The 22500-nt window shown below is 46.2% G+C and overlaps 1 protein-coding gene across 1 annotated transcript in view; it reads left to right on the top strand.

The window, feature by feature from the left end:
* zfhx3b (zinc finger homeobox 3b) overlaps positions 1 to 22500 on the top strand; it is a 132934-nt gene that overhangs the window by 38029 nt on the left and 72405 nt on the right. Inside the window, exons 2-4 of the mRNA XM_079736718.1 lie at positions 8396 to 10927; positions 11057 to 11639; positions 14051 to 14547. Coding sequence (XP_079592844.1) covers positions 8432 to 10927; positions 11057 to 11639; positions 14051 to 14547 — 3576 coding nt within the window. The 5' untranslated portion in view covers positions 8396 to 8431. The remainder of the gene's footprint in view (positions 1 to 8395; positions 10928 to 11056; positions 11640 to 14050; positions 14548 to 22500) is intronic.

Here is a 22500-nt window from a genome sequence, read left to right as displayed (position 1 = left end):
AGGGATGACGGTTCCAATAGAGGGCCCTTCTCCCCAGAGTTTAATTGTTTAAATGGGTGCAGCTTGTTTCCCAGGATAAAGGCTTCAACTAAGCAGAGAGGAATTTGGGCCAAGCCTCATAAAAGAAGTATTTGTGTACAAGAAAGATTTTCGGTTTTCCATTTGAATCTTTGTCATTAATGACTTTAGCAAATGTGAAGTGGAGAGTGAATGGCAGGGCTGTGTAGGTTCTTCAAAGAAACACTCTAATTGTTTATCCAGGATATTCAGCTCCAGAATTAGGGGACAGGTCACTGTATTTCATGTGAAGAAGTCATCTTCACAGAAATACTGTGCTTTGTGACTGTGTGTGTGTGTGTGTGTGTGTGTGTGTGTGTGTGTGTGTGTGTGTGTGTGTGTGTGTGTGTGTGTGTGTGTGTCGAGGGGGGGGGGGGGGGGCGCTGCTAGTCTGTATCCTATACCTATCTATGCATAATCATATGCCATGGTTGTGTGCCTGCATGTGTGTGGGGGTATGATTGTCTATGGATGCATGTATGCATGCCTTCAACAGCGTGATCTAGAAAATAAGGAGCATTAAAGAGATATCGTGGAAAACATTGGTCACACATAACATGGCACGACTTTCCAGAGCTCTTCACTCACCCCAGACAGATTTCATCCGGATTGCTCAGGTTTCCTGGTCTTTTGGCCTTCCCATGCTAACTCGAAGGATCTTATCACCCTGCTCAGGTTTAAATGCTCAACAAAACACTCTGCCAGATCCTCAGGCCAGTAGTATTGCCCCGCACTTTCACTCTTAAAACTCTTAAGTGAATCAAAGATTCACTTAAGACTTATGGCGGGTCAGTTCACCTACATGTTACAAGATCAGCACGCTTTTTTTTATTTTTTTTATTACACATTTAGACATTGTCTTAATGTCTAGGGCTGCAACGATTAGTTGATGCACTGATTAGTCCATCGACAGAAAATGTATTGGATATAATTAGTATAACTGATTTATCGTTTAGGTCATTCATCAAGTACAAAGAGCAAACATTCGCTCCTTAATGTTGCAGTTCGACTGAAATATTTGGTTCATGGAGCATTATAAAAATAATTGTTTCGTTTTTCTCGGCTGCCTCTTAGATAAAGCAAGAACATTTAAGACATCACGTTGCACTCTGGTAGCTTGTGATGGCATTTGTATTATTAATGACATTTCATAGACTAAATGATCAATCGATTACTCAAAAGAAAATGGTCAGATTAATCGCCTATGAAAATGATCATTAACTGCAGCCAGAGACACAAGCACATTCCATAACTGTTGAGGTTTCCTTAGAAAACGTGTTTTCCTTTGAGGGTGTTCCATGGTGTGCCTTTAAGAGGGCTCCATGGTGGATATTTGTCTAATTCCAGGTGCCAGTGAACCTTGTGTTTTACCAGGTGCAGGAGCAGGTCATTACTCAGGTATTTGTTTTGTAGATTACATAGAAAGGCCCTGGATTACAGACGTGTTATCCCTGACCCCATCCAGCCCCCCAGTGTCTGTCAGAGTCTGAGCCCTGCACGTCACCTAACTCCAGCTCCCATGTGGACCTCTGTCTGGTGGTATGTGTGCTGCTGGCCTGTGGTGCTACTGTGAATCCTCCTCACACACCACATCTCAAAGTAACTAGACAAGCTTGGCTTTGGCTGCTGCAAGAGCAATGGGACTGGGGCTCCCAGCTATGCTGATTGCTGTCAAACTTGACGAATAGGTACTGTTTGTCCTGTGCTCCTCTGTACTAATACAATACAATGCATGGGTTACCCCACTGCCGTAACTAACGAGCGTATTCTGAGCTCCCGGGATTGGGTATAGGGAGATGAGGCGCTTTCAGCCAAAGCCGTTTGCAGCCGGGTAGCTCAAGACCTCTCCAAAACATAAATATACAGCCCCACAATTATGATAATAAACAGCTTTATCATTGGGCTCCTAATCAATAATGTGGCTTCTTAAGGTTTAATATTTCAATGGTATTGATCATTTAACAACTGTGTTTGTGGTTGGCTTGCCTTAACTGCATCGCTGCTAGAATGTGTGTGTTTGTGTCTGTGTGTGTGTGTGTATGTGTGTGTGCGTGTGTGAGTAATTGTATGTGTGCCTGTGCAATAGTGGTAAACGGGACTTTGATCTAGCTGGTTAAGCATTTTCTTTTTACATGGGCTAGCTTCTCACCTAAAAGAGCGAGTAGGGGTATTTCTCACACCACACTCACCCTTGGCCCTATTCGTACATTGTGTTCTCCCTCGGTTTACTTTCAACAATAACAATTCCTCTCCAAGTTGTGGTCAACCGCTCTGTTTCCTCTTGTCACCCTCGTCCTGTTGCCGTGGCGCGGGTAGAGATGTGAGGGAGTGCAAACAGAGAAGCTCAGAAAAGCCCTGTACTTTGCAGATTTCACTTCCATCCTCTCCCGTGGGGACGGCTGCTTCCTGCAGTTATAAATAGAGCCGATTTGATAATTAGTAGAAATGAACGTCCCGGGGCTTTGATGACTCTGATTGTCATATATTTGCTCCCTATGGTCCTGACCTTTCATTGGCCATATCTCTTAATCTATTTGTCTGTCTGTCTGTCTGTCTGTCTGTCTGTCTGTCTGTCTGTCTGTCTGTCTGTCTGTCTGTCTGTCTGTCTGTCTGTCTGTCTGTCTGTCTGTCTGTCTGTCTGTCTGTCTGTCTGTCTGTCTGTCATTTTCACTTTTGCTCTAGCTTCATTCTCTTCATTCTCACCAGAGGGACACAGCCTTGCAAATCTGTATGTATTTGTGTTACACAACATTCAGGCCATTGCCGTGTTCTAGACATAGAACTCTTCCTAAGCGTTAATGTAATTGATTAGGGCCAGCGCCTGACCAATGCACTAAAGTATTATCCATGCAGTACCACTGCATTCCCGTCTCGTGGGAGAATCAATTCCTCCTTGGACACAGACTGCTCTGTGGCCAAGGTTTCAGGTCAACCTTTCATCCTCCACACTAGTCGAGTCTCAATTTTGGTAGATATAATGAAAGTGTAGAAGTGTAGACGATTTAAAATAATATTCATATTGTGCATCTCTCTCTCTCTCTCTCTCTCTCTCTCTCTCTCTCTCTCTCTCTCTCTCTCTCTCTCTCTCTCTCTCTCTCTCTCTCTCTCTCTATCTCTCTCTCGTTGTCTTGCGAACTAAAAGACTTCCCGCTGTGTGCTAGTACATGCAGTGTTCACACTGTGCATCTGCCTTAGGGCGGACGTAAGCTTGTGCACAATAGCCCTTCTCTGATTATACATCAATACCTTTCTCCCAGGGATAATTTATGCATGTATAAAACACAAGGACTCCTGCTGAACAAACCGGCTGAGCCAACCGCAGCAAAGCAATACAGCTGGAAATAGAGAGAAATTGTGTAGGGTTGCCATAATGAGCACGTTTTTTTCTGTACTCTGTTTAATTGTTTTGCATGCACCTTTGCATCGCACATCTCTATTATTCTTTTTAAAACATTCAGTTGAATCAAGTGCCTGTAAACCGTAAATAAAATCACTTTACAAAAGGAACAAGGGGACAACAACAACCATTTCTAACTAACATCCTGGTTTAACCGGAGCGTGTTCGCCGTGCTCCGTGGCACAGTGTTTTGTGTGTGAAATGATATGGGGCTTTTCTCATTTGTGCTCTCCGTCTACCATAGCAGCCCCCCCATGCTGGTTGCTAATTGGCGGGAGACTGGAGCTTCCTGCTGCGCGTTCGCTGTTTCCCCTTGCTTTGCCACCCCACCACCTCTTTCTCCAACACTTCTCAGATCCCATTAATTAACCCACAGCTAATTAACTACTTCTAATTACACTCGTATGCTATTTCCATCACACCCTTTAAAAGTGAGGAGACAACCGCTATCCTTGCCGCACACTATTTTGATTTCTTTGCCAGCCATGCTCTGAACCGATCGTTTGCTAGGGCTTGTCTTGTTGGTGGTCAGCAGCCATGGGCACATTGTGTGCTATCCTTCTCCATGCGACTGGTTGGATGATTATAGTACAGCTGATCCACTCTACCAAGCCTGGGTTATTAATGTAAAAAAGGTCATTTCTAAAATGAATATCTTCTTTGGCAGAATGACTGTGAAAATGGAAAGCATTGGTTTCCAAGCCTTTAATTGTTTGGTACATATAGCGGTGTACGCTGGGAGTTGTAGTGCAATATTTAGATCTACAGAAACAGAGATTAATAGGGACTTTGACATAATAGGCGCTTTGTTTTAACTCTTAACATCTCTAAGACATACTCTAAGACAGACCCTTAAAACACACATGCCCGCAGACACACTCAACACAGCCAAAGCTATTTCTGTTCAACAAACTGATAGCTCCTACTGAAGATCATTGATTTTACGGGAAGCCCTGTTTACAGGATGAGTGCCATCGACCTGAGGGGACTTTTTGCCTTCTGAAGCTGGAGCAACAATGGAACACCCTTACGTTTGCATTATATACACTGGAAAAAGAGTGTGCAACGACCGTTAATGCTTTACATCCTTGCTGAACTTGAAATGATAAGCACTGGTTTGACTGTGTAGCTTGAGTATTGATGACAATTTGAAATTGTTAGGATTTTGGCTTGCTTTAGCCTAAAAAGTCAGCTATAGGACTGCATGAATGAGTTATTACGAGGAACATTTGTAAACAAGACCTAAATCTGCCTACAAAGGACTAAAGGGTCCCTCAATCAGTGGGTATATTCCCTGTGCACCATCAAAGGCCTATCTCTGCTTTATCAATAAAACCCCTTCCTTCCCACATCTTCCTGTAACTTGCTTAGCATTTACTCCATTGATTTTCCAATAAGCGCCCCTTACCCTGCGGTGGCTGGCCAAGCTCTGTGATGGCTTAGACACCAGACGTAGACAAGCAGCATTACCCAGGAACAACACAGAGTGCTGCTGCTTCTGCATTGTACTGAGTGGACGGAGTAGAGTATACGGGGAAAACGATAGGTTTTTCTCTTTATGTGGTGCTCCCTCAATGCTGGAAAGGTGGCAATATGGCTGGCCGTTAATGTTCCTACTTTTTGCAGGAAGGTGAGTTTGGCCTTGGCCAGAACATATTCCCCATGGATCCCTGAAGAGCAGGGTCCTCGGGAGGGAACGTAAGGCCTTCAGGCGGGCGATTGGGCATGCTTATAATCAGAAGGCTCCTTAGCCTTTAATTCCTCCCTTACTCGAGCGGTAAATCCCACCTAATGAAAGGAGCCATAAATAAAAACTTATCTCATTTTCCATCCCTGCCCCAATGACATCCAGACCTACTCTCTGACAGGGTTCATTAAGACCTAGGCTCCCCTTTCTCTTCGGGGGACTAAGCATATCTGTTTTGGTTAGGATGGCGGGAGGGAGGAGGTTGAACAGGGCTTTTGTTTTCATTAGTGTACCAGAGGAGAGGAATAAACGGAAGGTAGTGTCATAATGTCTCCTCAGATGGCAGCTGGAGTGTGCTCCATGGTCAGGTTGTGTGCACGGGCATGCTTCACTGCAGTCGCTTTGGAATTTGCCTTTTCTTCTCTCTGATTATCTCTTACTGTGTGTCGAGGCTTGTTTTGTCTGCAGCATAGATTGCTTATTGTTGCTCCTGTAGACCCCCTTTCGACCATGGAACACCGCGACACAACTCTTTGTTTTTTATTCGTCTACAAGTAGGCAGTAGTGAGTGTAAGCAAACACAAATTAAAATGTGTACAATATTTTACATTGGGTATTACTCATGCCCTTAGTCACTAAGCTTCCGCAGGCATGATTCATTTTGATTTGCGGTTATTAACAGAGTCAGCATACAAAGTCACCGGCCTCCTGCACTTCCCCCGTAAGACTTCGGCCGCGTCTCCATGTCTGTCTCCCTCCCTTGTTTAGTGCCTCCTGGAGATTAATGCTTTTCCTGCTTTAAGCAGGTGTCACTGAGGCGGGCAGCCCTCCTAGAGACACAAACAGCATTTTATCAGTTGGCCCATCTCCGACTTGGTGACTCCAGACGATCCCATTGCTCATCAGTAACCACTGCAGTTTATTGAATTAGACCATCCTGACTTTAAGGAGCAACCCTGGTCTTTGCAAGAAGTGGTCATTCCCGGTTGACCTTAAGAGTCCTGCTGTTTATCGAGGGGTCATCTTGTTGCCCGTATTCGACCGGTCATTTCCCTGAAGCAAAAGAAAGGTTATTTTCGTTGTACAATGTAGCAGTGTTCCAAGTGTACAATCATCAAGACACAGAAAACAGCCAAGTTTGTCATACTGTGGGCATATCTCAGAGTATTGGTGAGTATATGCGGGTCCAGTATTCCCCGGGCCCGGTTGGGACAGGATGTGGAATTCGGAGGAGGAGGGGGCAGATGAAGTAGATTAGAGGGGGGAAAAGGTGTAAAGCTGTTTTGTGTTCAAACAGAATCCCTTTTTTTATTTATATTCTTTAACGGCGGGGCCACGTCATGAGTCATATCACGATTCTTTGATTGCATTTTGCCTGTGCCTTGTCTGCCTAGGACAGGTGCCTTTAGTTCAAAGAATCACTCCGTCTATTTGACAAGTGTCAGATTAATTCTGTTTGTTTGGATCCAATACTTTCCTGCCCTCAGCCTATTTGCATGATATGGCTGTTGAGTTCATAGTCTCCTCTTTTATTAATGGAGCTCATAATAAATACAAACCAGTAGGGCTAGTATCCCCTCACTCAATATGGCAGTCTGCCTTAAATCATGTCTGCCTCTATAAAGCAATCCTGTTAATACGCCAGCCTGCTTAATATCTTTCATTTTGTATGCAAATCAACAAAGAGATCAGAGCTAGCTTGTGTGGAGAGTAAACAATAAAACCGGGTGGACCATGATGGCAGGAAGATCCTGTGACCATTTCCTTTATGAGAAGGCCACGTCTCGGTATACATGTGTAACATTTAAGAGGTTGCTTGCTTTAATTGAATAAGAACATTGTGACTGATCAACTGAAATAATCTATTATTTTCTGAAATAATCTATTATTTACATATGTGAGAGGTGTGTGTTTGTGTGTGTGCCTGTATGCGTTTATGCACATTTAGCATAGAGAGTATGCATCCGACGTTAGCAAAAACAGCGCGACTAAACAGACATGATCAATCTGTCCCCTCTGACCCAGCCGTTAGCAGTTCATGTGTTATGGTGCGGGGGTACAGAAAGTTCACTGCCAGGATTTGCATCCCTAAGTAAATAAGTAAATAAATCAAGTGGGAGCAGTGAATGTGCTAATCAGCTTCAGCATGGCGACGGCTATGGTGCCGGGAAACTTTGCTCATGTAATATTCAGCACTGGCAGGTTAAAGGGCAGGCCAGAGTTATTGGTTTCAGCCCGGTCGCCCCTTTAATCAATGTTGGCTGCATCCCTTTAATAAAATTATTAGCTCAGCAGTATCTCGCACTATCATTTTATATCCTCTGTGCTCTAAATTGTGGCCTGGGTTGAGCCGCTCAAATGCTCAGGGCACGGCCAGCTCCCGAAAGCTCTGCTCCCATTTATTATTTCAGCGGCAGTTGATGGCTGGAGTGTTTGAAACCCGGCTGAGCAGAGAGGTTATTGGATGGTTGATCTAAACACAGCTGCAGTAAAGTTCCACCCCAGATCAGCTATTTCTGTCACATTCAAAATAACCATATTTTTCCCCCCTCTTTTTAAGAGTTGGTATGCACATAACCAATTATTGTGCGAGCATTATGCACTATGTTGTTTACGCTTAGCTCAAATAGAGTAAGATTATCGCTGGTATTGTGATATTGTTGAACATTTCTTCTAGGGAGTTGACTCCGAAATAGCATCACAGTTTTAATCGTTGCACTTTACTTTTCCCCCAGTTATGTAAATGTATAATGCAGTGATGGGTGGCTTTCTCGGAGTCTAATTATCTCACAATGATTTTTTTTTCACAAAAATGCCTGTTTTCTGCTCCTTTCTGAATCCAAGTTAATTAAAAACGGATGTAGGATTTGCAGAATGTAAGATTATGGGTGTTGTTTGGAAGGTGAAGATAAAAGATGGTACCTCCCTGATATGGCAGGCAGATGAATCATGGATGGCTTATTAGTGCTTGTCTCGGGTATTGTGTTTAAGTACCTAATCTAGCATAATGAGCACTCTGTCATTTTTCCAATTATATCTCAGATGTTTGTCTCTACCAAATACAATATATATATAACAGTTGTTCCTATTCATATGCATGTGTGTATGTGTGTGTTTCTCTTTGCTGAGGTTTGCATATATCCATTCAATTGTGTCTTTCATGTGTTCTCACTGAGTTCTTTCATTGAGTTCTCAACATTGCCGTTTGAAACTCATCCAATATTCCCTCTCCTCTCTGTGTTCTCTCTATTCAGGCCCAGATGCGATGAACGCCTCATGTAGGCATCAGCATGGACAGCTGTGAGTCTCCCGTGGTTTCTGGGATAGACGATGGGCTCGGCTCCTCCAGCTCATCCCAGCAGCACCGATCGCCACAACCCTGGAACGACCTCTCTAACTCACAGGTCCCTTCCAACAACCACCCCCCTTCCCTGGACCCCCTGTCTCAATCTGTTCCTTACCCGTCTCAAATCCAAAACCTAAACACTCCCCATGAGGGGCTGAGAGAGCTACAGCCTCAGCAGCAGCAGCCTAACCTGACATCACCACGGGCCCAGGTTGACAACTCTGACACAGGACAGCTTCACCTCCAGAGAGAAGGCTTTGAGGGGGAGGAGGAGGAGGAGGAGGAGGAGCAAGAAGGTCTTAGCGGTGCAGAGGAGGAAGAATCTGAGGATTTGGACGAAATGGAAATTGACAGCTGCTTTCCAAGTCTTCAGCCTTTCCCTGGAATGCCAATGGCTCCAGGGGGAGGAGGGATGCCCACTCTTCTGCGACAGCAGCCCCCACAACCGAGGGGTACAGCTGAGAGTGGGAGTGAAGAAGGGGAGGAGGAAGAGGAAGAGGAGAATAGTGATGTGGAGAACCTAGCTGGAGAGATAGTGTACCAGCCAGATGGCTCAGCCTACATAGTTGAGAGTCTCAGTCAGTTGATCCAAAGCGGTGCCAGCACGGTACCCGGCTTGATTCCCTCAAACTCTCTCACCAGTGGGGGAAAACCAGGAGAGCCTGCTGGGTCTTCATCATCGGTCTACCCTCAGATCATTAACACGTTCCACATAGCCTCGTCCTTTGGGAAGTGGTTTGGAAATTCAGACCAAGGTTTACCCAATACCTCAACCCTGGCAGGCCTGAGTCCTGTCCTGCACAGTTTCCGTGTTTTTGACGTGCGGCACAAAAGCAACAAGGATTACCTGAACAGTGACGGGTCTGCCAAGAAGTCCTGCGTATCCAAAGATGTTCCCAACAACGTGGATTTCTCCAAATTTGATGGGCTAGCCCTCTATGGCAAAGGAAAGCCCATTCTCATGTGTTTTATCTGCAAGCTGTCCTTTGGCTATGCGCGTTCCTTTGCCACTCACGCTGTCCATGATCACCGCATGACACTGTGTGAGGATGAGCGCCGGCTACTGGGGGACAAGCAAGCATCTGCCATTATCCAGGGCATTGGGAAGGATAAAGAACCCCTTATCAGTTTCCTGGAACCAAAAAATAAGACTTCTCCTCCACCGCCCGGCCTGCTTCCTATCAACTCTGGCCAGAGTTTCTATGGAACCTTCAGTGGTGTCCATCTAGAGTCTGGATGCAGCAGTGGTGGAGTAGACGCCCTGTTGGATGAGGATCCTGACTCTGGCCTCGAGCCACAGCAGCAACAAATCCAACAGAGCTCAGTCCTTTCCCTTGGAGGACTGGGTAATCCCAAAGCACCCACTCTTACCTCTACCCCAGGCTCTGCCAAAGACTCCAGCGCCCTGCCCAAACAGGGAGGGAGAACAGAGGGGCCTGGTGGTAAAGAGGGGACATTTAAGGGTGAGGAACGGGATGTAGATGGATGTGAGAGCAAATTTTGCCTTTCAGGCCAGGTGGGTGGTTCAGAGGAGGAAGAGGAACTGTTGGGTGAGGATGACGATGAGGTGGAAGAGGATGGCACTGGGGTAGCCTCTGGTGGCAACAGTAGCAGCGATAGAGGTGAAATGGGGGAACCGGCTGACTCAAACCAAAGCATTTCCAAATCTCCTTTATTAATGCCTAGTAGCGCTCTCCAGCCTTCTGTCTGCACCACTGCAGTCAGTCCCATGCTTAACAACAAAGCTCCGGCTTCCACAGCTTCCTCCCTTAAGGAAGACCTTTTAGCTGCAGATGGTGGGGGAAGGACCTCGGAGCTCCCTCTGAGCTTTAACTGCCAGGGGTCTACTGTCCCCATGGCAATGGCGGCAGCTGCCGTCAGAGGGAGTGAGGACAATGCAGCCGGCACCTCCTCCTCACCTCTGGCCTCCAGCGTTGCCGCTGACGAAAGTGCCAATCGAGATAGTGCCACAGCTCCAGAACCAAATGATTGCCCAGCAGAGGGGGAAGAGGAGAATGGAGCCCTCCTGCACCATCATCACATGCACCACCATCTCCACCACCTCCACCCCTCGTCCCATGCTCTCAACCTCCAAGGGGGGCCCTGTGACATGACGGGGATGGGTGAGTGTTCCCAAAACCATGGGCCTGGAGGCGCCGGAGGAAGTGGGGTTGAATGCCCAAAATGTGACACCGTTTTAGGCTCCTCGCGTTCCTTGGGCGGTCACATGACCATGATGCACTCCCGCAACTCATGCAAGACACTCAAGTGTCCTAAGTGCAACTGGCATTACAAGTACCAGCAGACCCTGGAGGCTCACATGAAGGAGAAGCACCCAGACTCGGGGGGCTCCTGCATGTACTGCACCAGTGGTCAGAGTCACCCACGTCTGGCCCGCGGAGAGAGTTACACTTGTGGATACAAGCCCTTCCGTTGTGAGGTTGGTGGAGAAAATACTAAGTTGATATTGCATTATTGTATATACATGAGTTATTTGACATAACCACTTGAACTGATTTGACAGTATTTTCAATTTGTTTTGATTTAAACTGTATTTCCTGTGTTGAAGGTGTGCAACTACTCGACCACCACCAAGGGCAACCTGAGCATCCACATGCAGTCAGACAAGCACTTGAACAACATGCAGACGCTGCAGAACGGTGGCACTATTTGCTCTTCTCAGGAGCAGGTGTTTGGGCATACCCCAGGCGGGGTCGTGGCGGTTCCGTCGGTGACCCAGGCCAGCAGCCATCACCCCGTCCATCATCACCACCCGACGCAGTCCTCGGCCCACATGCCCGGGCCGTGTGGAGCCCCCTCGCCCACAAAGCCCAAAAGCAAGCCGACGTGGCGCTGCGAGGTGTGTGACTACGAGACCAACGTGGCGCGGAACCTCCGGATCCACATGACCAGCGAGAAGCACATGCACAACATGATGCTGCTCCAGCAGAACGTGACCCAGATGCAACACGGCCGACTGGGACTGGGAGCTATGCCCTCGCCCTCTGAGGCAGAGCTCTACCAGTACTACCTGACCCAGAACATGAGCCTGCCCCCGGGCCTGAAGATAGACCCGGCCGGAGCTGAAGCCCAGTTCCTGATGGGGGGCTTCCACTTGGATCCCAACATGGCTGCTTTGGCCCCTGCATTGGGTAAGTTGTTGGCTCAGTGTTTCAAAAGCCCACGGAAAACAGTTTGAAAACTGGCTTTCTGTTATTTGCATGTACTTAAAATGTTCAACAACACACATTAACAAGAAGGAAACCAAGACACAAAATAAAGAATCAACCATCAGAAGATATTATTACTCAACACCATATTAGTCATGAAACAATGTCTAGGACTAAAATGATCATGACTCAATAGATAGCAGTCCTTACACATTTCTCAAATCTTTTCCTTCATGGAGATACTTTTCAGACTACGACACTATATCTGGGGCATTTTGAAAGGGGGCCAATTTTTTGTGTGGGGGCCCAGTCTCCCTGTTCTCCCGAGCCCCCGTTGTACCCCAGGCTGCCGCTCCCTCGCTGAACATGGGCCCTTTTTATGTCATAATTTGAAAACTGTGGCTGAACTTTGCCACTTAAGTACTGTGCAGTTCCAAGTTTTTTTAATTACTGCTATAAATTGTATCTCGGCCAAAGATATGAGGATAGAGGACCAGGCATGGGTAATTCAGCAGCGTAGTTGAGTGGATGGCGTGCCATTTATAACCCCACAGTACGCATTGACTTGTTTCTAACTGTTGCTACTTCAAAGACAAGAGCAAGAATGGATTGCTGTGACTCATTTTTTTCCCCCCTTCTTTTGCCATCTGGTTCATTTTTCCTCTGAGGCGAGTCTTAATAAGCATGTTACAGGGAGGCAATGATGAGACATTAGTCTGAGCCCGTAAACTACAGCGGTGTCATACATAGTCACACTCCTGAGGAATGCTATGACCTTATATTCTGCACAAGCACCAACATTAAATGAAAATACTCATGGTGCATACTTGATATTAAACTGGGTTCCATGTCCCTGATCAGATACACTTTTCTTTTGGTATGAAATACTGCCTCAGACTAGTGCAGACCTGATCTTTCACAATAAAGAAAATGTTTGATACATTGGATTGATCCAACTGGCGGAGAAAGACTTGGACTCTTTATGTATGGGTACTTCCAAGATTCCTATATTATTCTCTATTGTCAACGATTATTTATTTAGTTATTTGACAATAAATTGCCAATTTATAAACATATCTCCTTCAATCATTAGTATAGACTGTAAATACAGAATACATTATAACACAGCCATGTGTACAATTTCTACCGTCTACATCTCAAATTGAGAAAGCCCCAAAATCCCTCTGATAGCATATTATTTTGTACAGCCGTGAAGGTATTTAGTGGAAAAGTATCCAGGGCCTGTGCTAGATCATTGAGCTCGCAAAGCAAGAGAGCCTGAGAGCCTCATAGGAATGAGAGAGAGAGTTGTGAGGAAGGAAGGAAGGTGGGGTTCTGGTTTGTGCTTCTCACAGGTCTCCCTCTCCTGGCTATAAAAAACTCAGGTAATGGGGGAAAGTCAGAGACTAGGCGCATACTCCAGCAGTAAATAAAAAGGGGCTGCTGGAATGAATTTAGTGTAAAGCGAGGAGGGGTTAGGGCAGCATGCTCAGTCTGGGCAGTGATAGATTAAAGATCAGCAGGCAAAAAATCCCTGGTCATACTTGCCTAATTTTCCCCCCTTTTTTTTTTGTCTACCAAGCCTTCATCGACATAATTTCTGTTGTTGGATATGCTCATGGTGTGTTTTCTCCCTCCATTGTTGAGATTTTGTGTTCCGTACCAAGCAAGAATTAATCTGCCTGATGTCTGTATTGATTTAGAGGCAATCTAGAATGAACAAAGCAAAATAATCTAAACTGAGTAGTGGATTTTTCTTATTATTATTCAGTGAACTAGGGCTGCTCTGTGTGATTTACTGTAATGTGTGCTTGGGAACTCTTTAGTTCTCACTAATGATAAAATAACTTTCTTTTTTTGCGGAGCTTGTGGCCTCCTAGATGATTTAGTGTCAAGCCACAGAAGTGACCCATTCTAAAATAGCCTACATGTAACTCCATTTCTGAGTTTCTTCTCCATGAAGAAAGTCCAGTGTTCAGGCTCATAAATACACACATGGTACAATATCCTCCATGTGGTATTGGACCTTGATAGCAAATCCACTCTGACTTAGAAAGTTTGAAATGCATACTTTTAGTTTTACCCAGGATATGTAAGAAAACTGGCCCATTATACACCAATTTACTCAAAATGATATGGACAACAATGTTTATTTCTTTACCTACTTAAAAAAAAGGTATAAATAACACGTTTTATGAAAAGGAAAGATAGTACAGTTAAGCATCATCCTTTTATTTAGTCCTTACTTGTATGTAGTTTGTAGGATTAAGCAACAAACACTAGCCTCATGAAAAACAACAACAACAACAGACTCAACCAACATGTTCATCTCACTTGACCCTGCTGACCCCCCTCCCCCCCCCCATGTCTGTCTGTCTGTCTGTCCCCCCCAGTGGGCGGAGACATCCCCATGGACGTCCGTCTGGGCGGCGGTCCGCTGGTGTCCGAGGAGCTGATGTCTCTCGGGGAGAACCTCTCCGCCACGGGGGACCCCTCTCTCAAGCTGTTCCAGTGCGCCGTGTGCAACCGCTTCACCACGGACAACCTGGATGTACTGGGCATGCACATGGGAGCCGAGCGCAGCCTGCCGGAGGACGAGTGGCGCGCGGTGGTGGGGGACTCGCACCAGTGCAAGCTATGCCGCTACACCACCCAGCTGAAGGCCAACTTCCAGCTGCACTGCAAGACGGACAAGCACGTCCAGAAGTACCAGCTGGTAGCCCACATCAAGGAGGGGGGCAAGGGCAACGAGTGGCGCCTCAAGTGCGTCGCCATCGGCAACCCGGTGCACCTCAAGTGCAATGCGTGCGACTACTACACCAACAGCCTCGACAAGCTGAGGATGCATACCGTCAACTCTCGCCACGAGGCTAGCCTCAAAGTGTACAAGGTTAGTGGCTTTCATCCGCGTTTTTCCGCCCTTAACATTCATTGTTCCCTGGAGAAATGCTTTCGTAAATTATGTCCGAATACCATTTTTGAATTCCAACAGCAAAAATGGTATTGACATAACTGGAAATAACAATGTGAACGAATGTCAACCCTATCATATCCAGCAATGATTAAACTAGCCAAAAGCAGCTTAGCTGTAACATGACAGACGTTATGTTGTTACCCAGTGGGTCAGACATGTTATTGCCCAGTGTGGCGGACATGTTTTTGCCCAGTGTGTCAGACATGTCGGCACCAATGGCTGCCTCATCCGATCCCTGCTGTGAAGCTAAATCGCGTCCACACAGAAAAACGGTTGCAGTAGCCTCACCCCATCGCTTAACTAGCATTAGAAGCTCTCTATAGGCATGAAAGATAGCGTTGTCGTCCTGACCTCTGACTTCCCAGAGGCGCCCAGCGCAGTAGGGCCACGCGACAAGGACATGGCAGGTGGGGCTGGTCCGGAGGCTTACGGGGGTGAATCAGTTGGAGGGGAATGAAGAAGTGTGCAGGGACAGACGTTTGGTGCTAATACTCCTCAGAGTGGGAAAGGCTGAATCGCTCTCGACAGCCGTATTGATTTTTGCTGGACTTGGAGCTTCACCTTCTCCTCTAATCATTCCATAATAGCCAATGGATGAACACTCTCCGAACAAATGGCCATAAATCTAACAGGCCTGATTCCACTTAGGCACCTATCCTGTGTGTGGGTCTGTGGCCACTCTGTGTTTAACCCGAACTGGCAAAAAAGCTACACATACAAGGATGCACACAGACATGTATTGACATACACATACACATACACATACACACACACACACATACAGATACACACACACACACACACATACACACATACACACACACACACACACACACACACACATACACACACAAATATATATACTTGCTGAAAGCCAAACTTCTCTATGTACTCAAGTATTAGACACATTTTATTAGATGATTCATACCACAACCATCATTTCTAAAAATTAAACACATGAGTCAAACAAAATGAAGTTAATATGGTTAGGCAGAACTGTTTTAACACACGTAGGCAGCCTCAACTCACTGCTGCAGAATTGTATCCTGATCATTTGCGCGTCCAACTCTTAGCTTTTTGGGAAATGATCATTTTCTCACTTGACCGCTAGAACAATGAGTTGCAGTATTAAAACAATAGAGAAAGCAAAGGAGGACATGTGATGGTTGTGGTTGTATATAGAAGACAAAGCCTGTGAAAGAATTAAGTCTACAAAAACCTCATCGTACTTAAGGAGAGGTATTTTTTGTCTTAGAGGACATTACTAGGCTTATATTACACTGTGTGTGTCTGCCTCCATCTTACGTTAGGGAAGAAGGAATAAAGAGAAACAGACTGATTTTTTTCTTCCCTTTTCCTGGCTTGGGCTCAGTTTTACAAGAGAGCGCGGGGACATATGCCACGGTGCACAGGCTGTGTGGGGGATTAAATATGTACAACACATCCAGGCATGATCATTTTTCATTACTTAAGCCTCTTAAAATGGCTCCAGACTTAAAACCAATTGATCTCCTGAGTAACGGAAGAGTGCATCAACCTTAAGACACATTTTTTTACCTGCTCTTGCGTAAAAAAAACGTTTTCCCACCACACTGTTGTCCTCTTAAGCTCAGTGGCTAATGCAAAAAAAAGAAAAACACCACAAAGACAATGAGGGCAAAAAAAAACCGCTGCAGCCAACGACCTGAATTTCCTGGCCTGCAAACGTGATCAGCACGTGACAAGTACATGGTAGCGGGGCCTACTTGACAGCATGTGGCTTGCCACTTGACAGTGTCATAGTCCTCGTGTCGTATCGGATTTGCCAGGGCAGAGGAGTGACTGACAGACAAAACCCTGCGGCGCCCCACAGGCCTGCGCACCCAGCCTGTTATATTATGCAGGGATGAAGAAGGAGGCAACTTGCCATTCATGTATTCCTACCAAAAGAAATATGATGCAAATAGCAGCATTTTAACCTTTTTTCATCAAGTCAGCACAAGCGGGGGTTTGTAAGATGTGGGAAATCTTGGGGACACTTCACCCAAATTAAACTGGGCTGCATTAAACAGGGCCTTTGTGTGCACAGCACCATATAAATTGGAGCCTGTAATTAGGAGAATTAAAAAAGCAAGGTTTAAACCGAGGGCTATGCTGGATAGGATAATTTGAGAGTCTGTGGTATGCAGGCCCATATTAGGGCTTTCTAAAAATATCAGCCCCACTACCCCATGTATCGGAATGTTTCTAAAGACCACGGAAAGATCCAGCAAGTATTTCTGACCACATAGACCACCGCACAGCAGGGGGGGTAATGCTGCTGTATCCTGCAGTACCGCAGTTGAAATGCCCTCAGTGGTCTCAACGTTCCACTCCTCTCACTGTACTTACATGTAACCTTTCACCTCCCCTGCCTCTTTCCCGTCTTGGTTTGCCATGGCTTCTGATTATAGCATGATGGCTATGGCATACGTTTCCATAAAAGCCACTACTAAGCGTACGCAGATGGCTCGCGCTATGCTATACAGATACCACCACCAGGTTTAGCCTTGTACATTTGGAAGTGCCCGGTGCTCTCCCACTCTCTTCTCATGGCGTCGCCGGCCCTCTTATGTACGATGGGAATATGATAGGCTTCATGCCGCTAGCTGCAGGCCTCGGGGCCTGGCTATGTGTGAGAGGTGAGGTGAATGGAACTAATCCAGCTCCCTGTCCAAGGCTTCTGTGGCCAGACAGGATGGGTGGGGCCTAAGCCTGGGTGAAGGCACAGGCCTCTGCTTCCAGTCAAGGGTTGGGGTAAGAGGAGGGGCATGTGGGAGTTAGCTGGCTACCTTCCTTGTCTCGGGGGCCGGTGTGCGATCTGCGGTAATTGAGATTGATTGGATGTTATTTTTCCTCTTGCAAATGTAGTCCATTAGCTTGGCACATGCATAATCAGTTTAGAGCGCAGTTAGCCGAATGTAATCATGTTCCTCGGTGTCTGCGAGCACAAAATCCACTCCAGATGCCGCGTGGCCATGGAAAAGAAAGGCAGAAAGTGCCGTCACTATCACATGGGGAATCTTTATTCAAGAAAGTCCCAACACCCGCCCTCCCCCCCCCCACCCATATACTGGTCGCGCTCTGTTGATCACACACAAAATTGGGCAAGCTCACTCTCTGAGTGTGCCCACACATACACACACACACATACACACACACACACACACAAACACACACACACACACACACACACACACACACACACACACACACACACAAACACCCTGACTGCCTTGCTGATGAGAATAGGGGTTTACGTTCATAGGATGTTCATCGTTTTTACTGCATTAACATTGTTTTAAGTGGGACTCGGGCGTACTCAGTCGCTAGCGTACAACACAACTCCAACTTAGAAAGCCTGCCTCCTCTAAAATGTTCTCTCCACTTGAGTCACTGAGCACCAAAGTAATAAAATGACTACACTTTATTAGAGAGGAAATCATCGCAAAGAGGCATAACAGAGGGGAAAGAGGCTGTAATGTGACTGAAGGGATTATCCAGTATGTAAAGAAGCATTATCGTGTTTCACTGATGATCTGAGTCAGCACAAAAAACGTTGGCCTCTCAGAATCAGGAATGCAAGCTATTATGACCCTGTGCATTAATGATGGTAATTATCCAAATTGACTCCGAATCCTCCCTCCAATGCAGAGTTATGGCTCCAACTCCGAAAAGAGTGTCATTTTTTTCAATCAAAATGAAAGCCGGGACTAATCACGAGGTCACCCCGGAAGCGTTCAATCAGTGTTTGGATCAGTTGTGGCCTTTCCTTTCCTAGCCGGCAATCTACACTAACCTGGGTCCTGTCCTATCACAGGAAAGAGACAGATCCCCCACCCCCCTCCCCCCTCCCCCAGACATTACTTAGAAGAGGTGGTGGGGGAGGTGGGAGACAGACAGTAGGGGGATGGAGAGGGGGATGTGGTGCAGGAGGGATGGGATGAGAGAGAGAGAGAGAGAGAGAGAGAGAGAGAGAGAGAGAGAGAGAGAGACAGAGAGAGAGAGGGAGAGAGAGGGAGAGAGAGAGAGAGAGAGAGAGAGAGACAGAGAGAGAGAGGGAGAGAGAGAGACAGAGAGAGAGAGGGAGAGAGAGGGGGAGAGAGAGAGAGAGAGAGAGGGAGAGAGAGGGAGAGAGAGAGAGAGAGAGAGAGAGAGAGACAGAGAGAGAGAGAGAGAGAGAGAGAGAGAGAGCTCGTTTAGACTGAGATACTCTGCTAATTATCATGGCTGCCCTGTGATTGTTCAGTAATAGTGCTCAGTGGGAAAGGTTGCAGCAGTTCCAGGAAGAGCTGAGCTCTGATTTACTGGTACTACCGCTCTAATAAAGCGCTCGCTGCACATCCTGGGAGACAGCCCATTCCCTCTTTGCACATGCACAAGCATGTGCACAGGTTATGTATACGCACACATGTACACACAAATCACACACACACACACACACACACACTGGAGCACGTGCACGTAGCTGTGATGAAAACACAGGGCTTTTGAGTACTAAAATGTTTCTTTCGCAGCACATGCTGCATGCCCGTGTGATATTGTATTAGGAGGTCCAGGTGATAAAAACAGGCGGGAAGCCCTTGCATTATGCAAAGGAAGTCCTTTTAGAACGGTGCGTCCTGTAAGCCCTTCGAGGTCTCCTCGATCCACCATGATCCATGATCCATACACTTACAAGGCAGTTGCTCACCTTCAAGAAGACAAACTCTGTATTCTTTCCTCAAGCGGATCACGTCGAGCCGAACAGGGAAAAGAGTGGGAGGGGCTCTGAACAAAAGCACTGATTGGATTGGAGAGAAAAAGGTCAGTCAGGAATGGGTGAAGGGCAGGCCCCTGTGCACAGTGTCTTTGGCAGGGTGGAACATTTTCACAACTCCTCTAAGACCCATTTGTTACGAGGGCCAAGGAAGAGGCAGGAGCGAGGCTTTGACCTGTGGCACAGCTGCCGCTGCTCGCTGCTGCTGCTGCTTCTACTGTCGGTTTGGGAGTTCAACAGCCCCTTTGTGGGTATTTGTTGGGCTTGCACAGTGAGGGGGACGAAAACACAGCGAGAGCACCAGAAATGTGCCCAGATATAGAAGGCTGTTGGCGCTTTCTTTTTTTTTTCTTCCTTTCTTGCAGCTGTCTCAACAGAACTACCACATTGAAAGGGATAGCATTGATGGCATGGACTTGCATCACACAGATATAACTGGGGCAAAGATCGAAATGTGTTCCTTCTATGCTGTAGCATATTAGGGTCATATCCCAGAATTATCTCTTTTTTTATGGTCAAGGAGGAGTCGTTTATTATTAGTTGTTTTTTTTACTTTCCGTTGTCCAATGAGAACAAATTACATTTGGCCACCATTGGCACTCAGTGTGCCTTATTGTGACAGTATTGGTGGGACGCCTCTCCCCTATTTAACAGTCATAAATAGTTCCCTAGACGCCCATATTAAACATTCAAGCCTGGGAAATGATTGCATATTAGTTATTTGTCTATCTCAATCCCTTTCTAGCATTTTCCTCACATATCCGTCCACAGTTTTGGTTTGAATAAACAAGACAAACACCAATCACCTACAAAACAAACCACTGGGATAGCAAGTCTGTGGGTGGTCTTGCATAGGCATCTGCTGAAGGGTTAATGTCTTTAATCCAACCAGGCTGGAAAAGTAAACATTCCCGTCTGCCAAATCCTCTTTTAGCACCCCTCGCCCGGCAAGAAGGAAGGAGAGAGTTCCTTCCTCTTGTGTCTCTTGCTCTGTCATTCTTCAACTCTGCTGTCTTTAAATACTGTCAGAGTTGTCCAATGAACACATTTACTCTCCAAAAAAGTAGCTTTGTAATTCATGTCAAAACTAGATAAGAAAATTTAGTATATATATGTTATGCAACATTATAAATGGCTATTTCCAAGTTAAAGGTTTTAGCCTTTAACTTGGAAATAGCCATTTTTTTTATTCATTATCATTTCAAATAATAATGAAGATAATGTAGGAGTTGTTCTCTTTAGCTTGAGGAAGGCAGACTTGAGTGTGCTGCAATAACATCTTGAGGAACCTAACCTACTTCCTTTGATCTTGACCAGAGAGTGCCTCTATCATCCAATCAGCGGTATGCTCTGACACGCCCGCCCCCATCTTGTAAAGATGATATTACTCACACGCTGCTCAAAGTCCTATCTGCTTCCCCATCCCCCACGCAACCCCAAATCCAGAGACACCGGTGAGATAACATCCGGCTCTGCCTTGTCTTCAAATGGACCAGATACGTTTCCTTTAATCGGTGGCACACCATGAGTCAACAAAGTACAATCCGCACGCTGTAGTGAAACTGCATCGAAACGTGTTGTCATCTACTATCCGTCCACTCGTTCCCCCCCCCCCCCCCCCCCCCCCCCCCCCCGATACCAGAGGCAACCTCTAGTCCCAGAACCCGAAGAAAAGATCCATTGCTGGAGTCGGGCAGGTAAACGCTGCTTCGAGTGTGGCAGATGAGATGGCAGCTCATGTGGATCTGTGTGGCTCATAAGCTGAGGGGATGGAGCTAAAGGCTGACAGGCTTACGGGCTCAGTGCCATCAATACATCAGTGGCTTAGCCACCAGATTAATGGTCTGCGAGTGGTCAGGGCCACAGAACGACGTGCTGCCGCTCCCAGGTCCCCGTGCCGTGTGGAAACGTACACACTGGTGGGCTGTGTGGGGGTGATAAGGCTTTTGGCTTGCTGTGTCGGTCGGCCCCCCCTTAATGAAGGCCCAGGACAGATGGATGGATAGTTGTTTTGGATTTCTTTCTTTGTACGCTACCTACGGTGCCATTGCCACGTGTTGTAAGTGAGCAACTCTGTATTTCTTGGGGTGTCTATTCTTAACTTTTAACTTTTCAACTTGAACCTTTGTTGGTGTTTTTGGTGAAAGTTGGTGTAGGATCGCGTTTGAATGTGCTTTGCAGAGGAAACCCCTCAACTCGTTTGTTTGGATTGGGTGTTTCTAATTAAATGTATGGTCCTTAAAAAAAGGGTGTAGATAAATATATATATATATAACCTGTCCTGAAGCCACAGCGTAATTGCTCTGTGCTGCAGTCCAGAGGTAGAAGTGGGGGCTGTAAATCTATCAATGATATAAGGACAATGTTTTTCCCAGATGTGAGGGAAAAGATTTCATCCTTTTGTAATCAAGCGGTGAAGCCTGCTGGTGTCATGTGCTTTTTATTGGGGGCCTCTGGAAGAGATCACGGTGTGCCTTGTTTTCTCATCATCTCTTTCCTTTCTGACTAGAGTAAAGAATGAACAAAAGCCATGAAATGGTGAAGAAAAAAAGATAGAAATAAATCTTCTTAAGCAAAAATTGCAAAGTACATTTAGGAGGATGGAATATCTGAACAGTTATCAATGTTGTGGGAGGCTTTGTACCACATTGAAATGTTCAAGTGTAGGCGTTGTATTTGAGTTATTTAAGTTAAGTCATTTGTTTGCCACGGTGGGGTCCGAGATTGGAGCTGCAGAATTGTCATTGATGCTCTACTGATATCCTCTGCTTGTTTTTGTAATTGTTCTGGCCCTGGCAGACAGGCTCTCTGGGATTGGCTGAGGTGTGTGTTGGCCCAGGCCAATCATGCTAAATGTCTTGGGACAACCGCCACTCTGCAAAAGCAGTGCATGCATTTCAATGGGTCTTAGGCACCGTTCTTCAATCTACACTTGATTCCTGTGTCCCAAAGTTAGTAATTAGAGGGGGAGAGAGAGAGTGAGGGAGGGGGAGAGAGAGCGAGAGAGACAGACAGTTGAGAAACACAAGAAACACTGCACTTTGAATAAAAAAGAAAACACAATTCTGTGTGTATCTGTTCAAGGGCACGTC

The sequence above is a fragment of the Pollachius pollachius genome, assembly GCF_949987615.1.
Source record: "Pollachius pollachius genome assembly, chromosome: 5".
Taxonomy (NCBI): Eukaryota; Metazoa; Chordata; class Actinopteri; order Gadiformes; family Gadidae; genus Pollachius; species Pollachius pollachius.
Note: the sequence above shows the minus strand (reverse complement) of the source record. Positions and strands in the feature narration are given on the sequence as shown.